This window comes from Leucopleurus acutus (genome assembly GCF_964270905.1).
Source record: "Leucopleurus acutus genome assembly, chromosome: 1".
Classification (NCBI taxonomy): Eukaryota; Metazoa; Chordata; class Mammalia; order Artiodactyla; family Delphinidae; genus Leucopleurus; species Leucopleurus acutus.
In genome coordinates, this window is record NC_139142.1 from 167344404 (window position 1) to 167360060 (window position 15657).

At 47.5% G+C, this 15657-nt stretch overlaps 1 protein-coding gene across 1 annotated transcript in view; it reads left to right on the plus strand.

Annotated features, from left to right (window-relative positions):
* Positions 1–15657, plus strand: part of SLC28A1 (solute carrier family 28 member 1) — a gene marked incomplete at both ends in the record, with an annotated part of 48002 nt that overhangs the window by 4987 nt on the left and 27358 nt on the right. The window contains 6 exon segments of the mRNA XM_082850766.1: positions 1876–1936; positions 1940–1967; positions 5988–6052; positions 6054–6178; positions 13413–13560; positions 14229–14342. Coding sequence (XP_082706892.1) covers positions 1876–1936; positions 1940–1967; positions 5988–6052; positions 6054–6178; positions 13413–13560; positions 14229–14342 — 541 coding nt within the window.

Below are 15657 nucleotides of genomic sequence, written 5' to 3' on the forward strand. Positions count from 1 at the left end.
GAAGTTGGATGGGGGCCCTGAACCAGCCTGGTCCCCTCTTTACTCCCCATCTGCCTTCTACCCCATTCGGTCTCTGGGACACCTCAGGGAACCTTGCAGCTTAGTTTGAAAGCCCCTAGACTGGGCCAGGCCCCTCCTTTCACATGGGGAGGCTGAAGCCAAGAGAGGGAGAGAGATGGACCCAGGTCACACAGGCAGCAAATCGAACCTAAAGCTTGGCCTCCTGACACCCAGGCCTACTGCAGGGGGCGTAGGGGGGGGTTCCTGACTGGCCAGATCCTGAGCTGATGAGAGCGTGTTGCCCAAAACTTGGCTTCTGCGCACCAGTGCCAAATCGGATCTCGGAGACAGAGTTTTGGGTGAAGTAGAAAAGCATAGCTTTATTGCTTTGCCAGGCAAAGGGAGACACAGCCGGCTCCCGCCCTCGAAAACTGTGTGTCCCCACCCAGGAGCATTTGGTGAGGAGTTTTATAGCAATGGTTCAAGGGTGGGGTGGCTGACAAGACTAGGGTGTGTACAGGGCCTGCACCCCTTTACTTTTGTTTCAGGTAATCTTTTCTTTTGTTGCGGTACGCGGGCCTCTCACTGCTGCGGCCTCTCCCGTTGTGGAGCACAGGTTCCGGATGCGCAGGCTCAGCGGCCATGGCTAACGGGCCCCCGGGGCACGAACCCGCATCTCCTGCATCGGCAGGCGGACTCTCAACCACTACGCCACCAGGGAAGCCCTCAGGTAATCTTCTTGATGAGCTTCTCTGGTTCCTTTAATCTGGGCTCAGGTGGTCTTTTCTGGAATGAAGAACGCTGACATTTCCCATCTGTTGGGTTTTAGTTCTGTAAAGAGCTCAAAGATATTGTTATGTGTTTCCCTTGAAGGGGACCCAGGACCCTGCCCCAAGGCTGCACTATTGTTTCTTGGCTGTTCCTCCCTTGTCTCTGCATCCCTTCCCTTCCCTGATTAACAACTGTTTGAATCTGCCCTTTGGGACTCAGGGAAGGTCATGGAGGCTGGAGTCTGTTCCCTACAAACAAGAAACGGGGGCCATAGGCTTCTGTGCCCAGAAGGCCCATAGGGTCCTGCTCGGTCTCAAGCATTCAGCCAGGTGGGGTTGCGGATTCCATCTGTCTGCCTTGGGATGAGATTGAGGAAAAATGCCTTACTTAGGAGGTGGGTGGTGGGGACAGAGAGAGGGGAGAGAGTTTCCTTTAAAAAGTGACTGGTGGCTGAATGAGTGTGAGTGAGCATCTCCTACGTGCTCAGCCAGGGAGACCTCAGAGGTATTCAGGTACCAGCCTTTCCTCCAGGGACAGACAAGTGACCAAGTGACCCGACAAGAATTGGCATTTGCACCGGGTCCGGAAGACAGTGGGGCTGTGTGACGGCTGCCAGTGGACTGTTCACACTTCCTCTCTCTGGGAGGTGCTGTTGACTCAGAAGATAATGTCCCACAGGAGTAAATGCAGAGCTGGGCGCCTCCCCACGTGGCTCCTCAGACAGTTGGAAATGGGACAGGGGAGGGGAGGCAGCCATCGTGGTTTGTGCATTTCTGTATGTTGGTAAGGTTCTTCCTTATTGTCTCAGTGGGTTCCTTCCCAAACCCTGGAGGCAGGATTATCACTGGGGTAGTGGTGCTCCTCCAGGCTGAGACACAGCTGGTACAGACAGAGGCCGGAAGGAGTGGACGGCCATTCCTTAGTTTGCTCTGGGCTAGGGTTGCCCTGTAACCCTGTGGGATGTCAAGGCCAGTGCCTGGCTCGCCCCATGTTGCCATTTTACTGGGGACGTACCTGAGTGGCTTCTACCTGGAGGTGTTGAGAATCCCCACAGGGGTGGGAGTCAGGGGCGCCACTCATAGACCCTGCTGGTCTTCTCCCCAGGAGGAGCCTGCAGCCAGCCCTGAGGGTGAGACGCTTCTGCAGGGAGCACGCACAGCTGCTTTGATGGATCTGCACAGGCCTGCTATGTACTGGTGAGCTTGGGGCCCAGCCCCACCAGGGAGACAGACACTCCTGCTTAGCCCCATGGCTCCCACCACCCAGGTTTCAGCCACCTCCACCCCAGCCATCCATGTCTCAGGGCAGGGTCATTCACTTACCCAATAACTCAACAAAGGTTTGTTGAACACCAACTCAGGGCCAGCTCTTGTTCCAGAAGCTGGGGAATGAGAATTGAACCAGACCAGATCTTGTTCCCAAGGTACTCTCTGATCAGTAAGGTAGAGGGGAACAAATATTTCCACATGATGCCGAGAGCCACCTGGGAGCACCAAGGAAGGATGTGGGGGTGATCAGGGAGGACTTCCAGGAGGAGGTAACATTCCAGTCTCACAGATTGAACAGGAGTTAACCAGGTAAAAGGGGAAGGACAATAGGAGTGAGAAAGCAGAGGAACACACAAGCAAAGGTGAAAACCTGCAGTATGTGGGCAGGCAGCTGATAAACATTCAAGTGTGGCTGGAGGGTAAAGTTCTAGACCGGGAGTGCCAGAGGATGAGGCTGGAGGGATGAGAAGGGGCCAGGTATTGGGAGGGAGTTGGAGAAACTTGGATTTTACCTCCAAGGCCAGAGAGAGCCGTTGAAGGATTTAAACCGGGAAGTGTCAAGTTTGGATTCACATTGTGGAAACCCAGAAGAGGCAGGCGGGAAAGACGGGAGAAGGAGATGTTCAGGACCACGTTCCAGATGGGAGAAGATGAAGTGCTGGAGGATGGAAGGGGACGGATCTGAGAAATCTTCGAGAAGCCACACCAGCCAGACTTGGGAGCTGATCACCTGTGCAGGATGAAGGAGGCCCTGGAATCCAGGATGCCTCAGGGTTCTGCTTGGACCACGGGGTTGGGTGATACTGCCCGCCAGAGCCAGGGAACAGGGGTGGAGGAGGGGATCTCAGCAGGGAGGGGGATGGCGAGTTGTTTCGGACAGTGTGTTGGAGGTAACCGCTGCCAGGCCCTCCAGGAGGAGAAGAGGTTTCCCAGGGGTGCGTGGAGAACGGATTGAGAGGTGGTTCGCGGATGGAAACCTGGGGACCGGCCACACGGAAGGAATTAGAGAGGGAGAGGAGTCCTGAGACAGCCTGAGAAGGTGTGCAGGTGGGGGCAGCAGCAGGACACCAGGAGCAGAGTCGGTGCAGAAGCCCAGGGAGCAAAGGGTTTCAAGAAGGAGGGGAAGATCACCAGCATCTCTGCGGTAAGGGGACCAGCGGGCCAAGGATGGAGCAGTGTCCGTGGGATTTAGGGACAAGGAAGTCATGGTGACTTAGGGTGGACTTGCAAAAGCTGGATGGAGAACAGGAGGAGAGGCAGTGTAGACAGTAAGTCTAGACAGCTCTTGTGAGAAATTTTTTAATGAGAACTGGGCGGAAATATTAAAGGAAGGCTGTTGCAGTGTCAAGGAAGGGGGTGTGTTTGTGAAGGGAGGCACTTTGACTGTGTTTCTGAGCTGAGGCAGGGAGTTTGTAGAAAGAGGGGGAAGAGCGAGGAGGTGGAGATGACCGGTGGAGCAAGGTCCCCTGGGCACGGGGAAGGAGGGGTCCAGGGCCCAGGCGGAGAGGCGGGTCCTCACAGCTGGAAGCTCGATTTGGCTTGGCAGGTGGGAGATGGACAGGGGAGGTGGGTGTGCATGCAGAGGCCATCGTGGGGACTACACAGGGGAGAGGACATGGAGGCATGACAGCAGGGGCCCCAGTCTTCATGATGAAATCAAAAGCAGGATGCCCTGCTGCGATGGGGCTGGTTCATGGCCCTGGCAGCTTCCTCCTCGAGATGTCAGACACCGCGAAGTCTTCCTTTGGCAGGAGCTGAGCAGGGCCGTCTTGGTTCCCCTTGTGTCCACCTTCACTCAGACTCAGATTTGTTTCTCTTGAAGAAATGATTACATTCCTTCTAGCAGATAATGGAAATGACCTACCATATCCTATTTCCACTTTTGTCTTGGCTGTCAGGAACTCAGTCTCAATCATTAAATCCTCCCTTACTTTCTCCATGTTCGGGATTTTGATTCCCTCCAGCTCTTTGATATCTTTGTTGTATCACGTCTTCTATGGCAGGGCTCTTCACGTACTTCCTGAAGTAGGTGTGGTAGAGAAATGAAGCTCATGCTCTCAGCACTTAGTCTGAGCCATAGCAATGGCTTCCTCGCCTTAGATGGGCTTTCTCCATGACTGACTGACAGGGAGGGCCTCAGCGTCCCCAATCTCAGAAGAGTGTACCTCTTGCCCATATTTCCAGCCAAGTCCCTGGAGGCCTTTGATGGGCCTAGCTCGGGTCATGTGCCCATCCCTGGGCCCAGGGGATGCTGTGGTCTCCCACCCCTGAAGTGGGTCAGACACCGCAGGACCACATGGGCTAAGAGTAGGGAGGGGGGTGCCCAAAAGGAACAGAAAATCCTATCACTGGAGAGGTGAATGGATCCTAGAAGGATGAAAATACTTCCTAATACATGTTTCTCCCGTGTCCTGCCTGGAGGACTTGTCCACACAGCCCTCTCTCCTACACGATGTGCTGGTTCCTGCTGGCCACGGACAGACCCAGGTTGGAATTCCAGTCCAATTTCCTCCCTGTGTGAGTCACTTCACTTCTCATCTCTAAATGGGGATCACCACAGTACCGACCTGTGAAATGGGTGTGAGGAGTAATTCTGGCAGTGCTATAAATCGTGCTGACCTTGGTACCTGTCTCCCACCAGCTCCCCCTCCTTTGACTTCCCACAGCCCTGTGCCTGCATCCCTGGCGCTGCCCTGCAGAGCCTCACCTGTGTGCTTCTAACTAACCCCCATACAGGTGTCCCAGCCCACAAACTTCTGCGTCAGAGAAAAGTAACTTTATTTTTCATAACTTGACTTATGGAAAATAAAGTTTCTATTTCAATTTCATTGTTCCAAGTGAGGGATAGGAACTGAACGTCTGTCAGTTTGGAATATGCCTTCACCTCTTTCTTCAGGAGTCCCTGGGGGTGATTATCCACGATCAGTTCTCAAGGGTCTGCTAACCTGTCCACTTCCCCAACTGGTCCTGGGTTCTCTGCCGCTGCAAGTAGCCGTGGAGACACCCCCATCTCCATCGTGGGCCTGTTCTGGTCTCCTTTCTGTCTGAGCCACTCATAGAGATCATTTCCTCTGCTTCGTTGCCTGCTGAGGTGTGCGGAACCTTAGAAGCCTTCTGCCTGCCCATGCATTCCATGCGTATTCCTCTCCGTGACATTTTGCTGCCTCCCTGGGGCAGGACGCCTTTGCTTGCAATGCCACAAATATGCCTGGGCTTTTGACACCTCCCCTGGCTCAGAGTCCTCTTCTCTGGGACCCACGGGTATCCTCTAACTAGTTTGGCAGCAGAGGGGGAGGGGGAGGGATTACGCTTACTCAAAATGTTCCATCCCACATTTTTTATCCAATGGAAATGTTATAAGTCCTTTCCATTCTTCAAGGGCTCTGGCTCTTGAAATTCATAAGCCAGGGAGAGATAGTTCCCCTCTGCTATCTGCTATCGTATTCCTCTCTTGAGGTATAGCACAGACGGGCCTAGCAGCTCAAATGGGGAGAAGGGCAAAGGGGGAAAAGGAAATTCCAGGAAGAAAAATGGTCACTGATGAATATTCAGAACGGGATCCTGACACACAAGTGAATGCCTTCCTGGAGCCACTGACTTATCCATCTCTGTCCTCCTCGGAACCTAGTGTGGCTCTGGAACATAGCAGGCGCTCCGTTGATGCTCAGAGATTCATGCTGTCTTGCCTCCTCCTTAAACATCTCCCTCAGCACGTTGGTCAGCACTTTATAGTTTGCAAAGCCCTTTTACACACATTCTGTCAATTAACTTCATAATGACCCTCTGACAAAATAGAGACAATGGTGCTCATTTCCAGACGAAGAAACTAAGGCTCAGAGAGCTCTGGCTGGAGTAAGGTGGAGCTGGAGGATAGGGCTGCGGGGTCCTGCAGACGCCAGTGTCATTATGGATGACCCCGTCTCTGTTTCATCCTCCACCTACTCCCAGCATTTGCTGCCTTCCTGCTGATGGCCTGCCTCCTGGATTTCCAGAGGGCCCTCACCTGTGTGGTGAGGTGTCCTCACCCGTGTGGACCTCGTCTTCCTGGCCCACAGCCTGCTGAAAAGGCTGCCGGGGCCAAAGCTGCTGAGGTGTGTCAAGCCTCTGGGGCATCCCGGCCCGAACCTCTGGTTTAAGAGGTAAGTGAGGCCCCAGGGGAGTATGGGGGTGGGCAGGCACATTGGCAGAGGGCCGCTGAGTCAGCTGCGGGGTCACAGCCAGGGCTGGGTGGGGAGGTCCTTTGTCCTTGTCGCACCAGAGGGCTCCTGGGCCATGGAGAGCACATGTTACTTGCCTGCCTCCTGGGAGCCCCGGAGCAGGTGTTGCTGGGTGGCTTCAGAGGCATCTTTGTGCCACCTTTGTGGCATTTTGTCAGTTCCCACCTGATTCTCTGCTCCAGTTAAAACAGGTGCCTATGATACCTGAGGACAGGAATCAACAGTTTCCTAAATTCAGATATCCCAGCCCATTCAAGCAGGGAGGACCCATATCAGTGCCTCCTATCAGATCACCTGGAGCATGCGTGAGACATACAGCCGCAGGGGACCGCCCCTGGAGTCTGATTCAGCAGTCTGAATTGAGGTCCAGGAATCAATATTTTTTTTAACTTTTTATTTTATATTGGAGTATAGTTGATTAACAATGCTATGATAGTTTCAGGTGTACAGCAAAGTGATTCAGTTAAACATATACATGTATCTATTCTTATTGAAATTCTTTTCCCTTTAGTTAATGTTTTTAGTTAGCCACCAGGGGATTCTGATGTAGCTGGCCATGTTCCTGAACAACAGTTTGGGATCCCCTGGTTTTTAAACTGGGTTTCTTAGAGCTCTGGAAACCTTGGAGGTACCATAGGGCAGGGGAGGGAGATTGGAGAGGGGAACATCAGACACCCTGCCTCCCAGTCTCCATTTCAACCAGACAGCTCTATTTTATCTGTTTTATAAACAGGTTTACAAAAAAAAAAAAAAAAAATTAGCTGGAAAAAAATGTTTCTATGGCTTAAAAAAGGTACTCTTTTTTTGTTGATGAAGAAACTGGTGCCCAAAGATAATCAATGACTAAGGCAGGCAGGTGCAGGGCATAATGGTGTTTCCCAAAGTAAGACCCCCGTACCACAGCAAAATGCTTTGAGCCAGCCTATAAACAAAGTTTTAGTTTTATTTATACATAGATTTGTTTTTACATTTGCCTTCTCTTTATTAAATAGATTTATAAAAGGATTTATTTTTACAGTCATCTTCTGTTTATGACAAATCACTGATACTGGTTTTCCATTTGAAGTATTGTTATAAAGTTTCCTTTAAAAAAACATATGCAGGTAGGGAGTTCCTTGGTGGTCTAGTGGTTAGGATTTGGTGCTTTCAACGCCATGGGCCCAGGTTCAGTCCCCAGTTGGGGAACTGAGATCCTGCACGCTGCATGGCATGGCCAAGGAAAAAAAGAAAAAGACATGCAGATAAACTAGACTGTATAAAAACTAAAATGTTTTGATTCAGAGGACACCATCAACAAAGTGAAAAGACAACCCACAGAATGGGAGAAAATATTTGCAAATTATATACCAAAAAAAAAAATCACAGCAAGATACCACTTCCCATCTACTAGGATGGCTATAACAAAAAAGATAAATGATAGCAAGAGTTGGCAAAGATGCGAAAAAATTTGAAACCCTCATAATACTCCTGAAAGAAACGTAAGATGATGCAGCTGCAATAGAAAACAATGTCAGTTCCTCAAAATGTTATACATGGAGTTACCATACCCAGCATTTCCACTCTTAGGTATATACCTAAGAGAAATGAAAACATATATCCAAAAACTTATATGCAAATGTTCATAGCATCATTATTCATAATAGCCAAAGTGGAAACAATCCAAATGCCCATCAACCATTAAATGGCTGAATAAATTGTGTCTATACATATAATGGAATATTATTTGGTCAGAAAAAGAAGGTAGTACTGATAAATGCTACAATAATGACAAAGCTTGAAAACATTATGCTAAGTAAAAGACACCAGTCACAAAGAACCATATACTGTAGGATTACATTTATATGAAATGTCCAGAATAGGAAAATCTATAGAGACAGAGAGTAGAGTAGTGATTTTTTAAAAATATTTATTTATTTATTTGGTTGTGCCGGGTCTTAGTTGTGGGAGGTGTGCTCCTTAGTTGCGGCTCATGGGCTCCTTAGTTGTGGCATATGAACTCTTAGTTGCTCATGCATGTGGGATCTAGTTCCCTGACCAGGGATTGAACCCGGGTCCCCGGCATTGGGAGCTCGGAGTCTTAACCACAGCACCACCAGGGAAGTGCCGATTAGTGATTGACTAGGTGACTAGTGATTGACTAGGGCTGGAGGGGGATGGGAAGATGGGGGTGGTGAGTAGAGCTGTGGGTTTCTCTTTGGGCTGATGAAAATGTTCTAAAGTTGATTGCAGTGACGGTTGTACAACCCTGTAAATATGCTAAAAACCATTGAACCATACTCTTTTTTAAAAAATTAATTAATTAATTTTCATTTTTGGCTGCGTTGGGTCTTTGTTGCTGCACCCAGGCTTTCTCTCTAGTTGCAGCGAGCAGGGGCTACTCTTCGTTGCGGTGTTCAGGCTTCTCATTGCGGTGGCTTCTCTTGTTGCAGAGCATGGGCTCTAGGTGCATGGGCTTCAGTAGTTGTGGCACGCGGGCTTCAGTAGTTGTGGCTCGTGGGCTCTAGAGCGCAGGCTCAGTAGCTGTGGCACACAGGCTTAGTTGCTCCGCAGCCTGTGGGATCTTCCTGGACCAGGGTTCAAACCCGTGTCCCCTGCATTGGCAGGCGGATTCTTAACCACTGCACCACCAGGGAAGCCCTGAACCATACTCTTTAAATGGGAAAATTGTATAGTATGTGAATTTTGTCTCAATAAACTGTTTTTAAAATACATGCATTTGATTTCGGCTTCCAAAATCAGGTCAAGATGGAGTAACAGAGACCAGGTTTATCCTCTTGCTTGAAGCAACTAAAAATCCAGAACAAATAGTATATGGCTCTTAAGAATTTGGGCATCAGGCAACAAAGGACAGTGATCCTTGAGAAATAGGAAACAAATGAGATGAGCTCTATGATTGCCCCAACTTACTGCATTGAGGGGGTTTCCAGGCCACAGTGCAGGAAAGAGGCATTACGGTGGGGCCAGTAGATTTCCTGAGTTGAAAAGACAGAGCTTGGACTTCAGAAAAGCCAAGGTGACTAGAGTTCACAATGCAGAGTACCAGAGGGGAGAGATCTGTTCCCGGGATCTGCAGAGGGTTCTCCTCCAGTATTCAACTGCGTTCTGATCAGTGAATGCGTATGAGGAAACTATGCAAGGCCTAGAGAAGAACCACTGAAAAGGATTAGAGAACAGTGCCCAGAGATCACACAGGGTCAGGAGCAGTGTTTGCTCTCAATAGTCAGAGTGGAAAACCTCATGATTCACCAGATATTGTTTAGAGTACTAAGAAAGATCTTGGGTCAGTAATAGGGAAAAATTAACCACAGAATAAACGCTGCTCAGGCTCTACCTAACAAATTTTTTCAAAACTTGAAAGAGTCAAACAGAGCATCAGTTAACCATGGCACATTAAGTAGGCAAACAGACAAGTAATTGAAATCTCCAAAGGAGAAGGAGGGAAGAAAAAATACTTGAAGAAATTATATCCAAGAAATTCCAAATCTGATGAAAATTATAAACCCAGACATCCAAGAAACTCTACAAACCTACAGCACAAGAAACATGAAGAAAACCACACCAAAGCACATCCTAATCAGAGAAAGCATTTGACAAAATTCCACTCCCGTTTCTGATAAAAATTCTGAGCAAACTAGGAATAGAAGGGAACGTCCCCAATCTGATAAAGACCAGCTACCAAAAATCTACAGCTAACCTCATACTTAACTGGGAAAGACTGAGTGCTTACCCACTGAAATCAAGAACAAGGTAGGAATGTCCATTCTCACCACTTTTATTCAGCATTGTACTGGAGGTTCTAGCTTGTGCAGTCGGGTAGGAAAAAGAAATAAAAGGCATGTAGATTAGAAAGGAAGAAGTAAAGCTGTCTTTATCCACAGACAACAGGATTGTCTACATAGAAACGCCTATGGAATCTACCAAAAAACTAGTATAACTAATAAGTGAGTTTAGCAAGTTTGAAGGATACAAGCTCAACATACAAAAAACAAAAGTATTTCTATATACTAACAACAAACAATCATAAATTAAAATTATAAATGTTATTTAGAATAGCATAAAACATATGTAATACTTAAGGATAAATCTGACAAAAGACCTGCAAACCTGTGCATGGAAAACTACAAAACATTGCTGAGAGAAATTAAAGACAAATAAATGGAGCAAAATACCAAGTTCATGGATTGAAAGAGTCAATATTTTTAATATATCAATTCTCCTCAAATTAATCTATAGATTCTAAGAGTATTCAATCAAAATTCTAGCAGACTTTTGGGATAGGAATCAAAACATGATTCTAGAATTCATATGGAAATGCAAAGAACCTAGAATAACCAAGAGGACTTTTAAAAAGATGAACAAAGTTGATGAATTTACACTACCTGTCTTTAAGACTTATTATAAAGCTACAGTAATCAAGACAATGTGGTATTGGCATCAAGACAGACAAATAGATCAATGGAATAGAATAGAGAGTACAGAAATAGACCTACATATATATAACCAATTGATTTTTGACAGGGGTGCTAAGACAATTCAGTGAAGAAATAATAATCATCTCAACAAATTCTTCTAGAACAATAGGATATCCATATGTAGAATAAGAAGGAGGAGAATAGGAGGAGGAGAGAGAAACAAAGGAACTTTGATCCATGCCTCACATTATATTAAAAAATTAACTGAAAATAGATCATAAACCTAAATGTAAAGCCTGAAACTATAAAACTACTATAAGAAAACGTAGGAGAAAATCTTTGTGACCTTGAGTTAAGTAAATTTTTTAGATACAGAACCAAAATCACAATCCATTTTTTTAAATGATAAATTAAACTTCATCAGAATTCAGGACTTTTGCTCTTCAAAAAGACTTGGTTAAGAGAATAAAAACGTAAGCTATGATTAGGAGAAAAGCTTTGAAAGTCATATACCTGACAAAGGACTTGCATCCAGAATGTATTAAGAACTCTCAAAACTCAATAATAAGAAAACCCAGTTTAAGGGTGGGCTCAATATTTTAACAGATGTTTAGTTAAAGAAGATATATAAGTGGCAAATAAACACATGGAAAAATGCTCAACATCATTAGTCATTAGGGAAATGCAAATTAAAACCACAAAGAGATACTGCTGTATGTCTGCTAGAATGACTAGAATTCAAATGAGTAACCATACCAACCATGTTGGCAAAGATGCGGAGGAACTGGAACGTTTACATACTGCTGGTGGGAATGGAAAAATGTACAATGACTTTGGAAAACAGTTTGGCAGTCTCCTAAAAAGTTAGATCTACCATATGAGTCACCCATTCCACTTATAGTGAGAAAAGAAAGCGTACTTCCACATAAAGACTTGCACATGAATGTTTGAATGTTCATAGCAGCTTTATCCGCAATAGCCCCAAACTGGAAACAACCTAAATGTTCATCAACAGGTGAATGTATAAGCCAACTGTGGTATATCCACACAATGGAATACTACTCAGCAATACAAAGAAATGAATGCATGCAAAAACATGGATGAATCTCAAAATAAAATAATTACGCTAAGTGAAATAAGTCAGACAAAAAAAAATATGTACTGTATGGTTCCATTCCTATGAAACCCTAGAAACTGCAAACTCATCTAGTGACAGAAAACAGATCATTTGCTGCCTGGGGATGAGGGAAGGAATTACAAAGGAGTATGAAGAAGCTTTTGAGGGTGATGGATATAATACGCTCACTGTGATAGTGGTGATGGTTTCATGGTGTATACATATGTCGAAACTATCAAATTATACACTTTCAACATGTTCTATTTATTATGTCAATCATATCTCTAATACCAGGCGGGGAAGGGTGGAGGGAAGGGATAGTTAAGGAGTTTGGGATTGACATGTACACACTGCTATATTTAAAAAGGATAACCAACAAGGACCTACTGCGTAGCACAGGAACTCTGCTCAATGCTATGTGGCAGCCTGGATGGAAGGGGAGTCTGGGGGAGAAAGGATACATGTATATGTATGGCTGAGTCGCTCTGCTGTGCACCTGAAACTATCACAACAGTGTTAATCGGCTATATGCCAATATAAAATAAAAAGTTAAAAAAATCATATCTCTAATAAAGCTATTAAAAACAACCCCCTTCCAAAAAAAATAAAACCCCAAACATGCATTTCAGTTTTTATAAAATGAGTTAACTTCAAGGAAAATAGTACAGGTGGCACAGAGACAGGGCAGAAATCGTGCCAATGGAACTGGGATGATAGGAGTTTGGGAAACACACCAAAAATAAACAGTCAACTCTGGGGTTAGCCTGATGGATTTCAGGTCCTGGGTCCTCCTCTTACCGGCTGGTGACGGTGTACAGAACTAGTTAAGGGAATAGATTTGCTGCCAGAGTGCCTGGGCTAAGATCTCAGCTTTGCTACTTTCTAGATGGGCAGCTGTGGGCAAGTCATTTAACTTCCTGGGCCTCCGTTTCTTCATCTCTAAGATGAGGACAGTTACTGGAAGTCTCTCAGCACCCAGCATAGTTCCTGGCACATAATAGGTGTTCAGTGAACCTTATCTGTGGTTATAGTACCCAGTGAGTTGAAGACTGGGTCGGGGCTAGACCTTGAACACCCAGTACCCAGACCTGGGCTCTTGAACATTTCAGGCTGCCTCCTGGACAAGCAAATCCCAGCCCCAGGGAGGGAGGTGTTGCTATAAAAGTTGCATCCAGCCCTAGGTCTCAGGTGCTCAACTCTGCATTCCAGACTGACACTACTGCTTCTGGGCTTTGGGGGAGCAGAGCCCATGGTCCATGGTACTGAGTTCTAGCCCACACAGGCCCCACCTCACCCTGGCAAGGTCAGAGGCTGGGCTGAGCTGAGCATCATTGCAGCTTTGAGAATTCCTGCCTCTCGATGGGGCCATGTGCTCGGCACCATGCTAAGCTGAGTACACACATCCCTTGGTTTAGTCCTCTCGGCAACTTGAGAAACGGGGTGTCTTTGGCTTTGTTTACCCAATGAGGAAACTAGACTCAGAGAGGCTATGTAGCCTGTCTGAGGTTACACAGCGTTCTCTCTCTGCCCTCACCAGCCCTGAGTACCCTTTCTCTGGGGCCCTGGGTGCTATTGTGTGGGGGTGAGGAGATGCTGACAGTGATGACTTTCTGCCCCTCTCCTGCAGGGAGCCCTTTCTAGCCCTTGCTGCTTTCCTGGCCCTGATCCTATGGCTGGTTCTGGACACCGCTCAGCGGCCTGAGCAACTGGTGTCCTTCGGAGGAATCTGCATGTTCATCAGCCTCCTCTTTGCCTTCTCAAAGCATCACCGCGCAGTGAGTGCTTAGCTATCAGGTCCAGAGTGGGCTGCAGTCCCTTCTCTCTCTGATATCAGGTCCCCCCACCACCATTTCACAGTGTGGTTAACACCTTCCCCCAGACTCCCGCCAAGGCTCCCAGAGATCCTGATGCACACCGGGGTGTAGGGATCACTGCTAAGGAGTCATTAAATGCTGAGAGGTAGCAGCAGCCCTTAGGAGTCCAGCTCCCTTCTGCTGGGGGTGGGGAGAGTGCACTGAGGGAGAGAGAGTGGGGTCAGAGTGGCTGGGAGCCCTGACTATATAGGAGGGATGGGGGAGGATCCAGACAGACAAAAGTTACATGGAAGCCGGACACTGATGCCACAACTCCAGCTCCACCTACCCCGTGATGACCCAGGACCAAGTGCCATGGCACACTCCAGGCTGGTCCTTGGTTAGATCTTGCCCTACCCCTGCCCACTTCCCAGGCGCATTGCTGCCAAGTGTGGCCTGTTCTGAACTTCATGGGGAATGTAACCATTGGCAACTGGCCCAGAGCTCTGGCTGGGTCCAGCCCTCATCCTACAGACTGGCCAAATCTCCCATAGCCCCTCAGCAGTGCTGTGCCCTCTGCCCTCACCCAACTGTTCCCTGTGGATCTCCCGAGGAGCTGAGCTCACCAGGACCTTTCTATCGGGTGGCAGGTATCCTGGCGGGCTGTGTCCTGGGGTCTTGTACTACAGTTTGCACTTGGACTCTTCGTCATCAGAACAGAACCAGGATTTATTGCATTTCAGTGGCTGGGCGACCAGATCCAGGTGTGTACATGGGGTGCAGTTGCCCAGGGCGTGTTGGGTTTCCAGGGAATGGAGGAGAAGCCTCTCTGCTGGAGGGAGGTGGGCTGTGAGGACATAGAGAGGGACCGTGACCAGGATGGTGGGTGTGTATGGGGCCCCAGACCAGCTGGGCAGCTGGGGGCTGAGCATTGCAGCTGCTACTTCTCTCAGGCCTGGTGCCACCTGCCCAGACAGAGCAGTCCTTTCAGAGGCTGGGTCTGATGTGGAAGAGAATCTCAAAACAGGTAGGTTCCTTGTGGGAAAGCCCACAAGGCATGTGGCCTTCAGTGGTCATAACAAAAGGAACTTATAATAGTCAAAAGTGCTTTAAAAATTGCAAATGATTTACTTTGTATGTATATATGTGTGTTTAAAAATAATATTCATTTTGGGCTTCCCTGGTGGCTCAGTGGTTGAGCGTCTGCCTGCCAATGCAGGGGACGTGGGTTCGTGCCCCGGTCCGGGAAGATCCCACATGCCGCGGAGCGGCTGGGCCTGCGTGTCTGGAGCCTGTGCTCCACAACGGGAGAGGCCACAGCAGTGAGAGGCCCGCGTACCGCCAAAAAAAAAAATCATTTTGTTGAAGTTATACTTTTTTAATTCCATTTTTTTATTGTGATGAGTACACATAACACAAAATTTACCATTTTAACCTTTTCGTTTTCATTTTAACCATTTTTGAGTGTCATTAAGTTACTTCACATCATTGGGCAATAATGGTTTACTTTTTTCTTTATAAGTATGTTTCATATTTATTTATCTTTTATTTATGTATTTAGGTTGTGCAGGGTCTTAGTTGCAGCATGCAGCATCTTTAGTTATGGCATGCAGACTTCTTAGTGGCAGCATGCAGACTCTTAGTTGCGGCATGCAAACTCTTAGTGCGCCATGTGGGATCTAGTTTCCTGACCAGGGATCGAACCCGGGTCCCCTGCATTGGGAGCGCGGAATCTTACCCACTGGACCACCAGGGAAGTCCCATGATTTACTTTTTAAAATATAAATTATCAAGGACGCAAGGTTGATCCTATACTCACCCCTCTCTCACCATCTCAAATTTCCATGTGCTCTCTACAGGGAGAAGGAGGGGCACGCCAAGGGTATCTGCATGGGTGTCGTGCAGGAAAAGACAGTGGCTGCTCTGGGCACACCCCTCATTTTATAGATGAGAGCACTGAGGCCTGGACAACTGAAGTGACTTGGCCCTGCAGTCACAGTGCTTGTTCTGGTCCTAAATACAGGTCTCTTGTAGAAGCATAGCCAGATCGCAACACCAAGGCCAGGAGCCCAGGATGGT